Raw genomic sequence first — 21,291 nt, 5'->3', positions numbered from 1 at the left:
CATTTAATATGGGAAACACACTAATTTACTACAACTATTGTACTATACTGGGTTCTCCTACCTTGCTGGCTGATCCTTCAGTGTCTTCATTAGCGACTCCTCTTCGTTTTTTCTGTTTCTGTCCCTCAGAGTTTGGTTCTTAGTCTTCCTCTTTATCACATCTGTACTTTTTAAGGTAATCTCATCTGCTACCATGGCTTCAGTTACCCCCTCTGTGAAATTAACTCCAAATTCTTCATTGGATCCCCACACCTTCCATCCCTTTCCTCTGTCTCACATTTCTGACTCTGATACTCCTCTATCCTGTGAAACTCCAGATTTTCAAAACAAATTATTTTCCCTGCTAATCCATCTCCTCTCGTGATACCACCTACATCCCACTACCTTCCAGTAATTCCCAGCTCATCACTTTGGTGACATCATTGACTTCTCTCTGCTTCCAATTCTTGCTAAGTCCCTCAATATTTCTACATTATCACCACCTTACCTCTCCCTCTGTCTCCATACCCCACTCCCATAAAAAACGCTTTTCACACCTTGGTCATCTCAACTTTATCACTATCTTTCTCCTACCAGGCCTCTCTTTTCTCACCTTTCCCTCTCCAGGCTAACTGAAGTCCAACTACTAGAGCCATCTTTCTTCCCTCTCCTTGAATCCTTTTACTAGCTTGCAACTAGATCTCTGCTCTTTTTTCCTCCAAATCCTCTTATTTTTCTGCTCCATCCATCTCCCATACTCAGTAAACCTCCCCTTTGATACCCACAACCTCTTGAAGAAGACTTCCATTCTTAGGGCATCAAGGACCTTCCACCCCTCTCCCATCTTTCAAGCTCACATTTTCCAAGAATTCTTTGTAACATGTTCTCACCCATAGTGTTTTTACACCTTAGCTGAAATTCTCGTCCAATGTTGTCATTTTGTTGTCTGTCCTTCTATAGGTCTGTAAAGCACCATGTACATTCATGGTTCTCTAAGTGAATAATAGTATAACACATTTTTTAATTCCTAGGATTCTACATGGTACATTTTTGTATTTTTAATTTGTTTTATACCTAGAGTCCAAAGTTTTTCTGCCATATCCAATAATTTATGGTAGGCGTCACAATTTTATGTTTTTCTCCTTAGGGTTACCTGTAGTTTAACATTCAAAGTATGATTGTGGTACAGAATACCTCAACAGGCTTATATTAAAAATGCCCTTTAAAATTCCAAAGCTTTGAACTAAAAGCAGTATCTCAAGAAGTTTTCATGGAAAGTTCATCTCAGTTGGTTCAATTCAGCTACACTTAGATGCACCTTTTCAAATAATAGAAAAAAAGTGTAAAGGGGTCAGACCCAATCAATACAGTTGTTCAAACAGAATTCCAGCCACTGTGATGTGTATATATTTTGTGCTTTTCCTTTGTACTGTTCCACTATGAAGAAAGGTTGCTTTTGCTAGCATAGCAATAAAAATCTTAGCCTTTTGAATACAGCCAACTAACCGATGGGAATGTTTACCTGGTGTGGAAAAATATAGCAATTTTTCATGTCTTTCCTCTGCATGTCTCTTTCTTTTTATAACTATGCAATCCACACATCTACTACACAAGCAAATGCTTTAAAATACCCAAAGACAGACATAAATCAGAGAAGTGAAGCCTCAGAACGTACCTCATAAGTTTGTTTTTGTTTTGTTTTTATTTTTGAGACTTAGAAATCAAGTAAATAGCATGGGTTGAAAATAAAGCTGTAAGCAATACCTAAAAGATGCCTATAAGCATTATATTGTATATAGATCCAAAACAGCAATCCTTGAGCAGATTTCAGCCATTTAAATCAACTTTACTCAGGCTTTGTCATTTTTTTAAACACTAAAGGTTTGGTAGTATTTTTATGAACTTGTAGGTGGCAAAGCCATATATAACAATATTTTGCACACAAACCAGATTTTCTAGAAAAAAGTCCACTAAATTAATATGACGGGTGAAAAAAATCTCTCCAATACAGCTTGCTCCTTGTGGGTGTTTCTGGCTGTCCTGGATTAAATTAGTTTTAGTGTTTATCACCACTATTACTCTCCATTCTCTTGAAAAGCTGTAGTTAACCCAGTGTGGACAATGTCATCACCAAAACTCCCTAGCAGCCTGCCACACAAATGCAAAACTAGAGCAACGGGAAGGAAAATAAACAAAAGGAGCACCCATTCAATTAAAAAAAATGGTGACTAATGACAGGTCTGAGGATTACAAGGCTGAGGATGTTGTGAATTTGTAACTGTCATAAACAGATAGCTAAGGGTTAATGTTTCCTTCACCTGTAAAGGGTTAACAAAGAGAACCAAACACCTGACCAGAGGACCAATCAGGAAACAAGATTTTTAAAAGCTCAGGGAGGGAATGTTTGGGTTTGTGTCCCTTTGTCTGTGTCTCTGGTCTGTCTCTCGGCTATGAGAGGGATCTTTCTATCTTCAAGCTTCTAATCTTCAGTTTCCAAGTTGTGAGTACAAAGGTAGAAAAACAATAGGCTTTTATTTTTTTTTGTATTAATGTGTGTAGTTGCTGGCATGTTTAATGTATTTCTTTTGATACGGCTGTTTATTTCATTTTTCTTTTAAGCAATTGACCTGTATATTGTTACCTTGATACAGAGATCATTTTTAGACTTTTCTTTCTTTTTTAATAAAGCTTTTCTTTTTAAAACCTGTTGGATTTTCTTTTCTAAGCGAGGCTCTAGGGGATAGAAATCCCTGTGCCAGGATTACGGTCTCTTAGGGAAAGACTGGGAGGGGAAAAAAAGGGGGGGAAGGTAAATTGCCCTCTCTGTTTTGTAATTCAAGGAGTTTAAGTACAGTATCTTCCAGTAACCCACGGAGGGGAGCCTGGGGAGGAAGTAAAGAGAAACAAGGGGAGGGGGTTATTCCCTTGTGGTGAAACTCAGGGCATCTGAGTCTTGGGGTCCCCCAGGGAAAGTTTTGGGAGACCAGAGTGAGCCAAACACTGGAATTTTGGCTTGGTGGCAGCACTATAAGATCCAAGCTTGTAATTAAGCTTGGAGGTTTCATGCAGGCACCCACATTTTGGACTCTAAGGTTCAGAATTGGGAATTATGTTTTATGACAGTAACCTGTCATCAGGGCAACCACTTTGTAATGTAACAAACTAAAAACACACATGGGTGAAAGGAAGAAAGATAAGAGCCTTTAGATTAAAAAACATTGAATTTTTGCTTGGTGTAAAAACTATACAGATTAATTACAAATTAGTTCCTCCAAAGGAAACACAAATACTATTTGTCTAATATTTTTAGTTAATGAAAATGAAAAAAACCCTCTTTTTATTCTATTTTATGACTTGAAATTGAACCTTGTCTGATTAAAAGATACCACTGTGAATACATCATAATTTTTCTAGCTTTGATGCTAGTGATGAGTGCTGTATAAGTACATAGATAAGACTGTTTTGGTGAATAAATGCAAAATGAAATTGAAAAAAGAAAACCACCATACAGAGTGGTCACCAGATAACTCATTAGCATATCTATATTTAAATAAGGGCTTTGAAAAAAAGTGTCATACTTGGGGATATTTTTTTCCAAAATATGGGATTAATTATGGACATATAAATTGCTTGATTTGTCTCAGACGAAAAGTTTTCATTCAAGAAGGTCAGTTTATTATTCAAAACATTAATGGTATGTGTGTTAAGGGTGAAATTCTTTCATCTCGTACGAAGCTCAAGTAAGCAGGTTGTGTGTGAATGATGTACACGGCAGGGGAGGAGAATATGAATAGTCTCATCACAACCTGTAGAGCACCTGCACAACTACTATGACAATCAGCTGTGCTTCTCTCCACCTGCCCAACACCCACCCAAAAGACAACAGACAAGTGGAATTTTTGGTCAGTGGGTTGAAGTACTGTAGTTCATGAACAAGACGGTTACTCACCTTTGTAACTGTTGTTCTTCGAGATGTGTTGCTCATATCCATTCCAGTTAGGTGTGCATGCAGCGCGCGCACACCTAACCTAACTGGAATGGATATGAGCAAGCACTCAAAGAAGAAAAGACGGTTACTCACCTTTGTAACTGTTGTTCTTCGAGATGTGTTGCTCATATCCATTCCAGTTAGGTTAGGTGTGCGCGCGCCGCGTGCACGCAAACGTGCACGCGGCGCACGCACACCTAACTGGAATGGATATGAGCAAGCACTCGAAGAAGAACCACTGGTTGCACCCCCTCCCCACAGCATAGCCCCCACACTTCCCCCTTCTGCATCAACATTTTTTTTTTTTTTTTTTTTTTTTTACAGAAGCATGACACATCACAAATCCTTATGGCTGAGGGTTCCTTTACTTTTCAGGCCATGCATATTCCCACAAATGGGACAAGGGTTTTATAAGCATGTCAGCTTTGCGTTTCCTGTTCACACATTTGAAGTCAAATATTCATTTAAACTCTGTGAAGTTCACAATGTCAATACTGAACTACAGAAATATCTCGATTTTCTTTTTTTAAAAGTTATTGACTCTTTGTTCTCTTCACTCCATTGTATTAAGTAGTTCAAGTTTAAGAAAGTTAAGAAATAAAAACCTCCAGTAGTCTGTATCAAACCCATGTCATTTGAAGGCACTGTCATAGTACAAACTGACTCTCGCCTGCTATTACAGAAGTCTTAAATTCCAGTTGGTTTCCAGACATTTTATTGGTTAATGTTTGTCCATACGTTGCACAAGCAACCACATGATGTTTACAGGATTAGCGATGGGGAGTTGCACTTTTTGCACACAGAACATGTAAATTACTCTAGCTACTTTAATTTCATACTATACCAAGTGTCAAGAATTTGGCAGTTGAGAAAACTGTAAACTAGGAAAGATCAACATTTAGGTTCCAATTCAGGAAAGCCTGTACTTAAGTGCTTTCCTGAACAGAGATGGACTTAAGTATGTATTTAAGAGCTGTCCTAAGTTCAGCACTTGATACACAGGAGGCCTGATTCAATTCCTATATAAATAAATGGAAAAACTCCCATGGACAGCAATGGGCTTGGGTCAGAACCAGGGAAAACAAAATGTAATTAATGGGGATTTTAAAAACAATGTTGAAAATAATCAACAGGACAGCTGACAAGACAAAAGCAGTAGAAGTGTTATGTTAATATTTTAATCTGTACATACACCATTTTCCCCAAACTGTTACATTTTATTTAAATTAACATTTTCTTGCAAGATATTCATTTAATTGTTTTTCAAACATTTTTTATAAAGGCAAAAATAAAAATTTTATTTTGGCAAAATGTTATGAAGCTGACACTGGCAGTATTGAGTTAGTGAAAAATAGACTGCATTTTCTAAATATATTTCTTAAGAATAGTTTCTGAATATCATAAAAATACAATATGAATTTTTATTTTATGCATTTTAAACAAATGTGAAGCTCAATCCATGTAGTTTCTTTTTAAACCCATTATCTGAATGCAGCAAAGAAACAGAAGTTAAAAGTCTTGCAAAACACAGCACAGTATTTGTGAATCATTCCTCCCTTAGCACTGGACTCAACTAAAAATTACACAGTATTGTGTGATTTTTGCATGCCTTACACTGAAAGTGTACGCATACTTTTTTCAAGTAAAGAAGCAACAGCAATTTATTTAAATTCATTTTCTTCATACGTAAGTGGCCAACTCTTCACCTTATACCCAAGCAAAACATCAGACTTGAAAGTTTTGGCAAAATTAAGCACCAGTTAAATTTACATACAAAATTAGCAAGTGCCACAGTACATTATTTCTGTTGTTTCCAGGATAATGCAATACATCATATATTGCTTTTTAATTAAAACAATTAAATATATATATATTTTTTACTAGTAAAATCACACATTCTATTAACATTTTATTGCTTACTTCACACAGTAGAATTAAAATCTCTTTTACTTCCCAGTCCTCTTAATTTAAGAAAAAAATATTTTTGTAGCTTCTTGTTACTGATGCGGACAGTGCTATTGTCAATGCCAACACACTGGGTATTATATTTGAAAATTAACTACATGGAATTAAAAAATGTACAGGAGTTAGAAGCTGAGTGCCATAATTTTGTTCATTGTGTGCAAACATGATGGTTACTAACATTTAGAAATGCAAGCTGAGTCCTTTGCTATTTCTTAAAGGACACGAGAGTGATCAAAAAAAGAAGAAAATTCTCAGTATGCTTCTCACTTGAGTTAGCTTTACCCAAATGCCATGATGTGCTTCCAAGATTATTTGATATACATTTTGTAAAGTCTGTGTAAGCAGTTTTTTAAAAAAAATGATCTCAGCCCTTGATTAAAAAAATTTAAAATATATTGTTTCTAAAAATACATCAGTATTTTACAGAGTATCTTAAAAGTGCCATTTATTTATATAAAAAGTCTGAACTAAAACAATGCCAAACTAAAATGATTTGAATTTATTTGTTTTTCATAGAAAATCCCTCTATTATTCTCTGAATTTGTTTTTGAAAAATTATGAGATCAGCTGATGAGTATCTTCAGAGAAGCTGGTGTAATGAAGACATTCTTTCTTCCATGCTCTGGCATCAGATCGATGTTGGGTTGTATCTTATGTCAATGTTCAGTGACTGCTTTGGCTGGTATGAAATAAAACAAAAATGCAGTCAAATACGGTAGGGTATGCTGATGCCAACCAGTATGCATTTTCAGAAAAACATGATTTTGTATAGCAGTCCTCAGTAAGATAGAATGGATAATTAATACATATTTAAAATTGTATGACCAATTATTACGCGATGCCATTGAAATTCTGGAAGATGTCCACTGATCTAGAAGAATCACTGTGCCCCTAATGTAATGGCTAAAATTACTAGATTTTTTCCTTAACGCTCTCCCTTAAAGTGAACTTTGGATGCAAGTTTTTGGAGTAGTTCTCTAAGACAAGTTCACTGTTGGTATCTGGGGACAGTGCTTTATTTTTTGCACTCTTTTGAAAAGTTCAAAGCCAGATTCTGATACTCTTTACTGGTGGAAAAACACCTCACTCCACGCGTAATCTGCTTTGACTTAAATGGGACTACTAGAAGAGTCAGGTGCCATTCAGTTTGAGCAAGGGTGGTGGAATCAGGCCGGCCAAATCAAAAAGTGAACTAGGCAGACATTAGTCCACTTCCATCACGTTCCCCTGCTGCTCTGACTGATGTCAGAACAACTTTACAGCTGTCAGTCTATCACAGGAGTCGGCAACCTTTCAGAAGTGCTGTGCTGAGTCTTCGTTTATTCACTCTAATTTACGGTTTTGTGTGACAGTCATACATTTTAACGTTTTTAGAAGGTCTCTTTCTATAAGTCTATAATATAGAACTAAACTATTGTTATATGTAAAGTAAATAAGATTTTTAAAATGTTTAAGAAGCTTCATTTAAAATTAAAACGCAGAGCCCCCGGACCGGTGGCCAGGACCCAGGCAGTGTGAGTGCCACTGAAAATCAGCTCGTGTGTCACTTTGGCACGTGTGCCATATGTTGCCTAACCCTGGTCTACCATTTGTGATATGCTTTTCTGAAGGCAAGTCACCTTTTACGATCTTAAGGTCTAATACTGCAGCCATTCTGAACAGAACTCCTATTGACATAAACTGATGTGTGCACAGTATTGGGCCTTTCTAGAACTTATCTAAGTATGCAGATTTCTTAACTCTGAGAAGCGCTGATATCAAAAGTACTCCAAAACAAAAACCATGGTAGCCAGAGACTAACTCTTTTAAAAGATGTTCAGTCACACCTACTACTAAACTTATTTCATGTATTTTTATACAATAGTATGAGAGAAAACTAGCCCATGTGAAAGCAGAAAGACAAGAATGAATTAATAGTAAATTCTGGAGGTACAGTGGGTGCCAAATAGGGATACTGTCAGTATTATGATATGTACAACTATTGGTAAGTATTTCCCATTTTAAGTATAGGGAATAATGCAAATACCATTGAAATGTGCAGTAAATGTTCATTTTTAATGGTGGTGCAATAAATGTCCTTTTTAAAAATGGTGCCCAAGATACTTGCAGCTTAGAACTAAACTGAATGAAGGGTAAACATCATCATTCCATTAGTATAATAATTTAATGGAAAAACATTGAATGCATGGCATCAGTCAAACAAACTACTGTAAGGTTAATTACACAAGACCAGCTTGTCTCAAACTAATCTTTAAGTTTAGTTTCCGCAAAAATGCATCTGTTTGTCCCCACAAAATTGCATGCAGACCCCCAAACTGCCTGTTTACAAGGGTTCCTGTTTTTGCAGGTATGGTGCTCAACAGAGGTGTGTGCCACTTTGCAGGTGAAAACACATGCACACTTTTTCAACAGTGCAAGTTGTTGCTGAAAATGTGGCCCCAAATTTGCCAATAGCATTGACATAACCTTTACTTATTTTTAACCAACAGCAATCATCTTAAAGGCTTTTGCTAGCTTACGTATTAGTTCGTAAGCAGCAATATTTGCTGTCTGAAAACAGATTCTTCTGATTACTGAAAACTGCATGCATGCATTAATTTGGATAAATTTTACATTATTGTAGTAAAAAGTGTTAGTTTTTGACAAAGTTAAAGCAAAGATGTAATGACAAATTAGACATTCCAAGAGCAGTTAGTTCTTACTTTTAAGGTGTTTAGACAAATGTGTAGTGAAATCCATTGCTTAAGGGGGAGTGAGGTGGCTGTGGTACAGAAGGTGAGGGTGCTTTAGATGGGTAGGTCAACTGGTGAGCTAGAAGGGATCACACACACAGGAATTAGGTAGCACAATTAAACATACATATTGCAACAGAGCCACCTTAAGTATCTAACTACTACATAATAAGGAAACACTGCACCAGATCAGTAATGCAATGGGGTGTTAAAATTAATTTAGGTACATGGAAAACACTATTTCACAATATATCCCCCTGTTGTTTCTGTATCGTTTAGTAACATTAAAAGCAGAAATGGTTTATTTCCACAACACACAAACAAAATAAGGAAAACCCATATTAATATGAATCTCACTGGAACAACATGGCAAAAAACACTGATTTACACCAGTCAAACTGTACACAAAATCTGAAATCCCAGGATAGCACAGATACTGTACCTGTTAGTCCAGTTTCATAACTTGACTGAAGTTACACTGGTATAAATGGGCAGAAAGTAAGCAGATGTACAGCAAATAGGAAGGTGAAAAAATAGTTTACAACAAAATAAATATAATTTATAGCTTAAGTAATAAATTATGTGAGAAGTCAAATATCATTTTAAGGCTTCAGCTTGAGGCATGCTCCGAGTATAATGTATGCTCATTACTAAAATATAAGGCTTTTTCTATATACAATGCACAGAAATAGTGTTATAATTTAGGACATGAAATCCTGATTTGTTGGCATAATATTAAAGACCCAAATGATTTCTATGCTAAGCTCTGCCTTTACAATTTTGGAGGGGAAAGAGTGCAAATGGTTATATGAGAAGTGGCTTTTTGATACTTGATCTCTCAGATTTCGTCCCCTGATTTATAGATTGACGAGAGATTCATTTGCAGGAATATGGGAACCTTGCTGTTGAAGGTTGTGGCTTGTGTGGGTATCAACAGCTCACATTTTATATTACCATTTATTATTTTAAAGCATCCTAGAGTATGCTAGATGATCGCTAAAAGCATAACTTGGAAAAATTTCAGAAACAAACCTTACAGTAAAATTACACAAGGCAGTCTTTATACTAAATCTAGGCATTTAGGGTAGGATTTTCAGAATGCTCAGAATGGGCCTGTGTTCCCAGGAGATTTTACCATTGACATCCCTGGAGCAAGATCAGGCCAGCACTGAGAGTCTTTGAAAACCTCACCCTTAAATATAGACCTAGAAAATAGAACAAACATGAACAGATATCCAACTGTGCAAAGAAGTAATAAAAAATCCTGTGGTGCTCTTTTGAACTGGTCATGTCCAATCAGACATCATCAGTTCCTGAAGGCTCAAACACCTAAATCTTTTTCATTCTGAAAGAATATATTGTCATTACTTTTACTAACTCTTGCTATTTTTTTAAAATTCTTTAACATTAGCTCTGGATTAAGGGTTGCTGAAAGGTGAACCCAGAGCAATCTGTTACAGAAGAGGAACATTTTGGTCCCCATCACGTGGATGCAGGGATCAACTTATGTGGCTCTCCTTACGGATTGAGCCCTTAGATGGTAAAAGAAAGAAAGAAAGAAAGCAGAACAGAGAAAAGAGAGAAAAAAAGGAAAGACTATTGATCGTTGAAATAAGTTTTCCAGGCAGCATTTAAGATGTTCTAGGGAATATATACAATAAATGTTTGTGGGAATTTTGTTTTCCTGAATTTCTAACAATTTTCTTGGCACCCACATAAGCCCTACTTTTTCAGTTTGATATAAAAGAAGTTAAACTGTAATAATAAAAATCTGACAGCTATTTTTGTAGGCTAGGTATTTGATCTCCAGCGATCTTATGATTTAGTGCATTTACAATGTCTCTCCCCTTCCACACAAGCATTCATTCTTCTCAGATGGGGGGAGAATGTGTCGTAGTTCCTACATCCTTTCTAACCTATGAGCAATTTCCCCCTTTCATGGAAATGGAAACTTTAGGTCTTTGTATTCACTTTTTAGTGTTTTGTTTGTTTGTTTTAATTGAATAGCCCTTTTATTGCCATGCATCCAGGTGCTGTTTTCCTCCTCAATGAATCATCCTATCCTTTCAAGTCAGTTGCCATGAAGACATCTTTCCTGAAGCAAATACGATCTAACGTATAGCTTCCTCTTAAACTACATACAAAATCTCTCCAAAGAGTCAAAACACATAACCCCCATTTCCCCCCTAAAAAAAAAATCAGCTTCCCCTCAAGGTTTGCTGCCACTGGGTCTTTGAATACATAGCCACATTCAATAAAAGTAAACAGTGTGTGTTTCTATGGATGAACATTATATGTCCAGTTATTGAAATCATCTATCTTAAATGCAGTGGTCTTCAGTGCTTAGGTGGCAAGTGTCATTCATACTATTTCAGATGAGAAACATGTTTTTTCCCCCATCAGGGTTGAAATTATTTCCAATATTTCAATTCTCCACTGGAAGAGTTGGCAGTGGCAATTACAAATGAATATTCAAATACTTGGAACAACAACTATTAACATGGTCACTGTCCTATTTGATACAGCTCTGTTGACATTTTCTAAGTTAATAAATATTTCAAATGTCATGAAAGCAAGAGTGCAGTTCCCATTTTCAACCCACTGTCATCACCAGGCAAAGAGGATCCTTGCCTGGTTGGTCTGATCACTAAACTTGTTCATGAGACAGAAACATACAGTGAGTCAATTTTGCAATATCTTCTTCAGCATTTTAAGGGCATAGTAGTGATTATAGTTAAAGTTGCAGGTGATTTTCTGTTATCTCAGTCACTGAACCCCTTTAATTACTCTTTTAAAAAAAGAAGCTTTTCTGGCCTGGAGTTTTTCTTGTTTAGCCCCAGCTCAGTTGATTTATTTACTTTTCTTTAGCAATATACAAAGATTAACAAGCATCTGATGGGTTACTTGAAAGTTTCAAATACTGTGTCCTTTGGCAAAGTTCAGCAGTGATAGTATCAATCAACATCCCAAACAAATGTCAGTGCTCTGTTTCCCTTTAAACAACTTCTCTCTGCATTTTTTACATTCACAGTAATGTTTTAAATAAGTGTAGAAAGCTATCCTGTCACTTCAAAAGGCAAAGTATTGTACTTTAGGCTATTCAGTAATGGCTATGTCACAGTTTCGAGGTCATGGGATTAAAATCTCAAATACGATGGGCTAGATGTATCAGTGCCACCTATAACAGTAGCAGGCTTTCAGCTTCATAATCATAACCAGAGCGATATTTCCTTTTCTTTTTACACTAGGCCAAATTTTCAAAGCCAATCCTCAAGCCTCTCTAGTTTGGAATCTGTAGAACTTGGTATCTGCTGTTTGATTCCGAATTTTAAATAAGACTGGCAATAGAATTGTATCATAGTGGCAACATCTGTATACAGTGCAGTTCAGCAGATAACCATATAGACTCTTAAAATTAGGTAGCAATAAGAATAAGAACATATTTGTCACTGCCATTAGTTTGGAAATAACGGAGCATTACCTGCTACTTCCTTGCTCCGTTGAGAGGCTTCAGAAGCCAAAGCGTATGATATGGTAATAATGCGTTCCTGCTCCTGCAGCTGTGAATCTAAATCAACTGAGTTGTGTTTGTCCTGAGCAACAGCAGGCTGTAGGTTGTGCTTACTAGTGGGAAAGTGAAAAAACATCATTAACATTTACAAACATACAGAAAATCCATGGTGCAGCACAGAACAAAGCTTAGTTTAATACCCCAGATATCACACTCCAGACTTTTGTAAAATGCTTTACAAAACAGTGATTTAGATACACTGACAATGTAGTGACTACAGTATATACCACAAACAAATAATGTAGTCATTATAGCTTCTGCAATAACTCATGCACAGCGTCAAATGCATCTTAAAGCCCTTTGTTGAAAACAGGTTTGTTCACATGAAAGCAATATGAAAAATCAGTGGCTTTTCTTTGAAGTTAGTGAGGATACTTGTTAGCGCTAAGAAAAAGAGGCACAACCTAGTGACCTACAGGTGCTCTCTCTTCAAACAGATTATAAACGACATGGCAGGCACTTGAGCTGATGATAAACGCTTTATGCTGAAAGTTTCAACTGCATCAATATGAGTAAGTCAGCAAGTTCTTTGAAAATCTGTGTCTAAAAGGGGTAGTACAGTGGATAGAAAACGGTGTTCTAACCCCAGCTCTGACATGGACTTTCTGCCTTTGGGCAAATCACAACCTCTCGATGCCTCAGTTTACCTACCGTATCTACCTAAAAGACATTTTGTCAGGATTCACTAATGCTTTTAAACACTCAGACATACAAATAAAAGCCATTATTAGGACACTAGTAGCTACAACCCATGCTGTTACATGGCTGTAATTAATAAAGTCACATGTATATAAAAGATGAAAATGGCTAAGAATTGAACAACAGACTACAAATCCCAGTGATGATTGAACCTGGTGATATTCTGAACAAAAATAGATCTCGACCATGCTTATAGCTGTTTTCACAGTTTCACACTGACTCAGTGGATATTCCAGGCTACAGAGTGACGTTCAGGGTTATTCTGTGTGTGGATTATGTTGTGTGGGGACTGTGTTCTGCTGAGAGAGTTGTGTGGATTTGTGTAGGTGGTGAATGAGGAATGTGTGCTCTTGTGTATCCTAGGTGTGTTGCTGTATGGGTGGTTATGTTGATTTGTGTCTAGGTGGGATTGAGCTGGGAGATTTGTGCAAATGGCAAATGAAGTGTGTGTTCTATAGTGAAGGATGGGGGGAAGGACAGCTCAGTGGTTTGAGCAGTGATCTGCTAAACCCACAGTTGTGAGTTCAATCCTTGAGGGGGGCATTTAGGGATCTGGGGCAAAAATCTGTCTGGGGATTGGTTCTGCTTTGAGCATGGGGTTGGACTAGATGACCTCTTGAGGTCCCTTCCAACCCTGATATTCTAAGATAATATGTTTTTGGAACTTTTGTGTGTGCTGGTTGTGCTGTGTGGATGGTGAGTGAGAGGTACATGCTGCTGTGATGGGATTATTGTATAAGATGGTTGTGTTATGTGGGTAGTTGTGTTGATTTATGTCTGGGGGGTTGTGCTTTGAGATTTATGCAAGTGGCAACCGGGCCAATTAATCCACCACCAGTGCAATCTCCTCATACAACCAATGAAACGGTAGCATGCAAGTTAGCAGTAGAGTAAGGGTAGTGATTGGTTGAGGTACCTCTGATATCACAATGATCTAGGACAGTGTTTCTCAAACTGGGGTCCCGAGGATACCCCAGGTCTGCTGATTAACTCCTCCACCTCCCTCCCAGCGCTGCCTGCACTCTAAAAGTCCAGGTGCAGCAGGGCAAAGGCAAGCTTCCTACCTGCCCCAGCTCTGCGCTGCTCCCGGAAGCAGCCAATATGTCCCTGAGCCCCTTGCGGCCAATGGGAGCTGTGGAGGCGGTGTCTGCAGGCAGGGGAAGCACGTGGAGGGGCCTGGCTCCCCCGCCTAGGAGCAGCTCCCAGAGGGATGTGCACCCAAACTCCTTATCTCCCAGAGCCTCCCCCCCAAACCCACTCCTGCACCCCAACCCTCTGCCCTATCCCAGAGCCTGCACCCCAGACCCAAACTCCCTCTCAGAGCCCGTACCCCCTCCTGCACCCCAACCCCCTATGCCAGTGAAAGTGAGGGAGAGTGAGGGAGATGGAGGGAGGGTGGATGGAGTGAGTGGGGGCGGGGCCTTGGAGAAGGGGCAGGGCAAAGGCTGAACGGCAGGGGAGAGGGAATTGGGTGTCCCCAAAAAATTTCAAATAAAAACGAGAGTCCTCAGGTTGCTACAGTTTGAGAACCTCTTGGCATGATATAGATATATGCCTTACCATAGCTGAGCACCGCACAAGTGTAATTCGTAAAATCAAAGTGGCTGAGAATTTAAAAATTGGACAGTAACAGACCACAAAACTCAGATATGATTCTGATGACATTCTGAACAAAAACAGCTTTCAGCCATGCTTGTAGCTGTTTCCATCACTTCTGACTTCTCGTACAGATATTTTAAAGCTTCAGAGTGACGCACACAGTGACATGCTTGGAATTTTATAGATAATCCCTCCTCCTATATTATTTGGATACACATATCCCTCTCTGAGTATTAAGTGTATTTATCATGTATATTACATCTGTATATTTTTCATAAAAGTTACATAATACATTGTACCTTGGTTTAATAATCACCACTGGATCTGAAACAGTCTGTGGTATAGAGTTGTTTGAGATTAAAAAGAGAGGAGGGATTATAAAAATAATCTGACCTCGACCTGGTAAGAATATTCTTTATCTTTTCTGCATTACGGTGTCTTGCAGCTAATTCTTCTGAACTGAGAGGTTCTTCAGGGTCCAGGTCAACGTAGCGTTCTGGAATTGCCACCTTTTCAGGTTTTGATAACTATGGAAAAAGAGAGAGACCGTAACTTCTGATACCTAGGACTTCAAAAACTCAAAGGTATAGCGATTCTCCACTAAACATATTAACCCAGTGGGAATTGCATGTGCACATTGACTGGAATGTGATATGGGTCTTTACAGCCCTGTGTATTTCCCTGATTCTAAACATTCCCTTTGAACTTGAACTAATGCACTTTAAGAATTTTTTCTCTTCTGACTTTTTCTCTCCTTTTGGGAGGTAAGTCATTGGGTTGGAGCTGTGATTGGTGGAGGAGATTGTGGGAGGAGTCAGGGTTAATAAAGGTTCTTTCTGCAGCTCATTCTGTCAGGCAGCAGAGCCCAGAGTGGAATTGTCTGGCTTAAAGTTGCTGTATAAAGTTGGGAGAGGAGGCCAAAGCTGGGGCACTCGTGACCTTTCCTTACGAATAGCAAAGGAGGAAATGCTTGGAGGTTTTGTTTTTTTTAAATGATAATTTGAAACCTCGGGAGTCCCAAAAATTGCCACAGAGGCAATGTGACACAGACATACACTCTGTGTGATTAAATACTGCACATATTATGCAAATATAATAATGTAGATTAAAACTTCTAATTAGGGAGTTGCAAAACAGCTGGCAATACATCTAGCAATTTTAACTTGGATGGATTTCCTGCTTGAAGAATTCAGAGCTGAATCAGACACATTCATAAGATATTGAACCAGCCAGCGAGCAGCAAATTTACAAGGGCACTTTGGTAGCCAACACTAATTAAACATGACAAAGTGCTTGTGAAGAACACAAATGAATAATGTAAGAGTAAAGGAAAGGTGAAGAAAAGAGTGGAACTCCTTCTCTTCTTTGGATCTGCAGTTAAAACCTATCTGGAGGACTGTATGATTCAGAGTTTTGAGTAAAGAGATCCCAAGCCTTTCACCTTTAGGTCACTGCATTAAAATCCAACCCAATTCAGTGGCCTATGAGAAATGACCTGATTTTTCCCCATATGGGCACCCCTAGCTATTGGTATAAGTGTACACTAGAAGCGACCACAAACCCAAATAACATAATATAGAAATCATATTATTCAGAACTCAAATAACTTTAGAACCAAAATATCTGACTCTAACCTTCCTTTTGTCATATTCTTACGGAGTACCCCCAAAGTTCTATTCCTCCAATCTCAATCAGCCATAGAGATCTGCCTTCTGAGACTTCCCTTTTTCCATCAGACTTCCTTTCTTTTTAAGGCAACTTAAATCTGAGTTCAGCAAATATCCTGCTAAGTATCTCTGCTGAGGCTAGATCAGCTCGTCTGGTTACTTTGCACTAACTCAAGCAGACTGGCCAGACAGTGTATAGTGTAAAACAATCAAGCAAAAGTCTATTTAGTGTGAGCAGCAGGTTAGTTGGCCAAAGAGACAGACCTGTGTGACCAAGTTTTCTTAAAGTGTAGGGGGGAGCCTGAGGCCAGGGTGACACGGATATGGTCTGGTGATGTCACAAGGAAAAGAAGCCCTTAATCCAGATCCTCATCTCCGCTGAACTAAATTTGTGCCACTTTACTATGCAAAGTGACCACAGATTTGCCCTAAAGGGATAGCTGGGGAGTCCCATGGCATGGGGGATTCTAAATTGGCAAAACTCCAACACAGATGGCTCTATGCTAGCCTCTTATGATATCCCTCTCAGCACAGGGAACACTCCAGGGGCTAGAGGATGAGGCTAGAACCCAATGCACTCCAGAAATCTTGCCCGCATAATTGCCCCGTAGGGGACCAGATCAGTTTTGGGCTGCTCTAACTTGTACCAGGAGCCAGCCCCAGAAGGCAGGGAAAGGCAGAAAGGTGGCTTAGAGCAGAGGACTGAACCCCACTCTCTATTACAACTGGCACCTTTAGCAGGAATTTCATCAGAAGGGCATGGAGAATTAGCTACTCCCTCGAACTTCTAGACTGGATCCTGCATTTTTTTAAAAATGATAACCTTTGTATCATAGATACATAGACTATGTTATCTACCACAAAACTGATCAGATATGCATATAATTAATTAAAGGGAAATATCATTCATAAAGAAAAGGTCTGACCAAACAGGGCACAGCAGTTGCCACTGTCAACATAAATGAGCCTCCAGCTCTGCAGCTTTCCATCCATCCCTGGTATTCCAGTTCACACTAAGCTCTGGTCTACATGACAGAGTTAGGTCGACTCAAGGCAGCTTATGTCAACCTAACTCTGTAAGTGTCTACATTAAAATTTCATTCCCACCAACACAACTCACCCGCTACACTGACTTAATAACTCCACTTCCACAAGAGGTGTAGCATCAATGTCGATGTGGTTAGGTCGACACAGTGTCAGTTTAGACACTGTTGCTTACATCAACTGTTGCTCGCTTTTAAAAGTAATCCCACAAAGCCCCACACTGACAGTTCAATTGGTGCAAGTGCTCCTGGTGAGGACACACACCAATGACACAAGAAGCGAAGTGTAAAGACGTACAACCAATATAATTACTGCAGTGGCTGTGTGCCAACGTGAGATTGACTTAATTTTATAGTGTAGACATGCTCTTAGTCCTGCCAATTTCCAAATACCTGTATGAGGGGAGCTGTACTGCAGTGCACCCTGCAGGGTCTACAGGAGTAATTCTCCATTCCTGTTCAACTTAAGAAGGGGAGCTGGGTATTGCAAAGGATTCTAATGGGCCAGGGTAGAGCTGAGCAGCTTTGTAAGAATAGGGCGTCACTTCCCCGACTCCCAAAATCCACAGCAGTGGAGTGCTCCTCATTGCATACATACAAAGTTAAAAGTACTGATCCACCATCAACTGAACTCTATCAGCAAAGACTCTAATATGAAGGTATCAAGGTATAACAACTTCCTGATTCCACAGGCAATGTACTGCAATTCATGCCATTGTTAAGGATCTTTACTGACTTTTCAACTCATTCTGTACACTAAATGCCTCAATAGCAACTATGTGGGTGAAACGAGACAACCACTATGCTCTTGAATGAATGGACACAGAAAAATGATTAGAGACAAATACACCACATCACCTGTGGGCGAACACTTATCACGAAGTGATCATTCTATCTCTGACCTATCAATCCTCATCCTCAAAGGAAACCTGCACAACACTTTCAAAAGACGAGCCTGGGAGATTAAATTCATAAGAGGAGGTTACTCACCTTGTGCAGCAACTGACGTTCTTCGAGATGAGTGTCCCTGTGGGTGCTCCATTTTAGGTGTCGGTGCGCCCCTGCGCCTTTGATCGGAGATTTTTACAGCAGTACTCCTACCGGCCACGCATGCTTAGAACCTGTCACTCACTCTGAGTATGTCACTAGAGAGCATGCGTGGCCGGTACCCTCAGTTCCTTCTCTACAACAGAGGCTACCCCAAGCCTACCTTCAGGAAACAAGGGGTTATAATATTTCCACACCTCTAGTTACGATTGCCTCTCAGTGCCTCCACACATACCGAGGCCCTCGCTTCATAAAAATCACTCCGAGCACCTCTCGAGTAGCCTTTTTGCCAATCCCTGTGCCTGCAAGATATCCTAGAACAACTCTCAGGGTCAAGTTACCTACCAACGCTCTGGACTTTATAGAAGGCAAGCCTAACTCCAGAACCGGCGGGCATCCCTTCCACCTGACCGTGTCAATACTATACAACTGGCTGGCCTGCAAGCATTCACAGCAGCCCTGTGCGCCGCCGAAGACTGCTCCAACTACTGGAACACAGTGCGACGGCTCGTGTCAACTCTCATGACGTCAAAATGCCATGTCTCCACATGATGAGGTGCTTCACAAGCTGCTGCCGCTCCATCTCGCTCTCACAACCATCAAACTGTCATGCTATTCAATGCGCCATAATACCAACTCTTCAATCGCCTTGTCCTCGACGCTGCAAGGGACTTAGTCATGCGGGCCCTCATATCCCCTGAGATCAAACACCTCGAGGTTTCTATAGGGTATGAAGACACCCTAATCCTCCAAGACTCCACCCAACTAGCTCGAATCGATTGACAACGACGCATCCCTCACCGGCTTCGGGGCCAAATTTTACACCACACAGTACACCGGCGAGTGGTCTCATCCTCCAAGACCTCCCTACACCATAACATTCTAGAAGCTTGGCGCCTATTCCAGACATGCTTGCCGTTGCTTCCTCCCATAATCAAGAATCACATGTACGCATAATAAACAGACAACATTGCCTGCATGTTACATGACGTCACAGACCAAGGAGGGGCTCGTTCCCACTTCTCTTTGTTCAGAGACCATGAAACTCTGAAATTGGTGCCTTGCGAACCATCCAGATATTCAGCTGGTTACATCCCAGGCGTTGATGACACGACTGCCGACGAAGCAAGCAGACGCTTGTCGGAGATGGAAGGTCAAACCCACTCCACCGCGCCCCAGCCAGATCAGAACTGGTGGGCAGCGTTGCTCTTACCCTCCCTGGAGCGGAGGCAGAGCAGAACAGTCTCAGGAGAGACTTTAGACAAGGGGGATAGCAACGAGGTCGTAGCGGCTTTCTTCGTGACGATCACGTGACCTCCTAGTGTTTGATGACAACACCAAAGGCAGGTGCCTCAGCTTTTTCTGATGCCTAAGCCACGCTGTCTCACAGAGCACTGGGTCAGCGCGAGTCCCGAAAGCTGCTCTCGATGTGAGTACAGAAGGAGATAGTGCAATAGCCTTGTCACTCCTGTCCCTTGGCACCGTGCACAAATAGTGACGGCCGCTAGACCGACTGCCACGTCGATGCACTCCCCTGGGCACCGGCAAATGGCCCGTGCCGAGCAGAACAAACGTTACTCCTACCTCAGCACTGCCAAACGGACGCAGTGCCGGCAGCGCACTCCCCCTGGGCACACAGAGCGGTCGCGGTGCTTGGCAGCGTGCTGCTCTAGTACTCCTTCTACTAAGCGACTTGCACATCCCAAGTAAACCACACAAAAGCTTCAAGAGAGTGGAACTGAAGGTACAACATAGGGCCACACTGCCCGAGACGTACGCTAGTTGTTTGCACCGACTTAGGTTCTTCTGCGCAAACTATTGCACAGCCAAACGGCCCCAGTGCCAGCGCGTGCCTTCTCTCGGCACGCACCTCTCCTGAATCTATACCAGACATTAAGCCACCGCTCATCCCATCACCAAAGGTTTCCTGAATTTTGCGACGCCTAGGACCCTCCCACATATAGCCCTATGTTTTCATGCCTCAGAAACCTACCCCTCGCATGGCGTACTTCAGCCTCACGTATTGTCCGTTTAACTCACAACCCTTATGGGAGCCCTTAGCCACTGTCCCTTTTGTCAACTACTCAATGTGAATAACGACGCCTTCCCTTTTTTGGTGGCCTTGCGTGTACCATCTCGCCCTTAGACCGGGCAGGCAGATAGCCGGCTCTTGCCAGCGACCGCCACTGGCCCTCTTGCGTTAACAGGACCCAGCATGTGTGTGTATTATTCCTTGTGTTGGCAAGCATTCTTCTCTACAATAACCACAGCGAACTTCTTCCAAAAGTCTGCTCCCTTTTACCTCAATGAACCAGTAACATTTACGCAACTATTCTTCACGCGAACCACCAACGTCAAAGTTTCCTATTGTAATGCTGACGACAGCACACACGACCTCTTCCGAGGCTCTCCTGGACGTCTTGTGTCTCTACCGCGGACCGTTCCAATTTGGCATGGCTAGTGCTTGGGACTTCCAGTGCTTTCCGCGACATATCTCTAGAGTAGCATACGTCTCTAGTATCAGATGCAGGGAAACCGTTTTCCCTCTCCGCTCCCGGCATGTTGTAATACACTAGGCACATTCCACGGATCGGTGTGGTATCATACCACTTAGAGAGCCCTTTTCCTACCGCACGAGGATCCTTGTCAGACTATCTCGTACGGGTCGGCCAAACTCTGGATCATCCCACCCACTCTCTCAGTTACTCACTATGCACTCTCCTCCAAGGCACCCCTTCTCTGCATCACATCTATTTAGGGCAGAAGGCAGTCTTTGATTACGGCGGTCTGCCAGCACCGAACAGGCCTACCTCCTTGAGCATGTCCAATCTGCTTTCAATAGTCCCTTAAAGGGCAGCACCCCACCCATCATCTCGAAGAAGAAGAAGGTAGGAAGTTATCACCTTGTGCAGTAACTGACGTTCTTCGAGTCTCGGCGTCGCTGGTCCCTCTGGCCGTGCTCACTACCCACCCTCCATCCCTTATTCGGAGTTGCGGGTAT

General features: G+C 40.6%; 1 protein-coding gene across 1 annotated transcript in view; it reads right to left on the bottom strand.

Moving 5' to 3' along the window:
* Positions 1 to 4,653: 4,653 nt before the first annotated feature.
* The window catches only part of PLEKHA7 (pleckstrin homology domain containing A7), a 334,075-nt gene continuing 317,437 nt past the window's right edge, over positions 4,654 to 21,291 (bottom strand). Inside the window, exons 27-30 of the mRNA XM_032799204.2 lie at positions 14,927 to 15,060; positions 12,146 to 12,288; positions 8,635 to 8,743; positions 4,654 to 6,611 (exon numbers count right to left, since the gene is read on the bottom strand). Of these exons, the coding sequence (XP_032655095.1) occupies positions 8,646 to 8,743; positions 12,146 to 12,288; positions 14,927 to 15,060 (375 nt within the window). The 3' untranslated portion in view covers positions 4,654 to 6,611; positions 8,635 to 8,645. The remainder of the gene's footprint in view (positions 6,612 to 8,634; positions 8,744 to 12,145; positions 12,289 to 14,926; positions 15,061 to 21,291) is intronic.

Source organism: Chelonoidis abingdonii, chromosome 4 (genome assembly GCF_003597395.2).
Source record: "Chelonoidis abingdonii isolate Lonesome George chromosome 4, CheloAbing_2.0, whole genome shotgun sequence".
In the NCBI taxonomy this organism is placed as follows: domain Eukaryota; kingdom Metazoa; phylum Chordata; order Testudines; family Testudinidae; genus Chelonoidis; species Chelonoidis abingdonii.
This window is presented reverse-complemented; position numbering and strand designations above follow the sequence as displayed.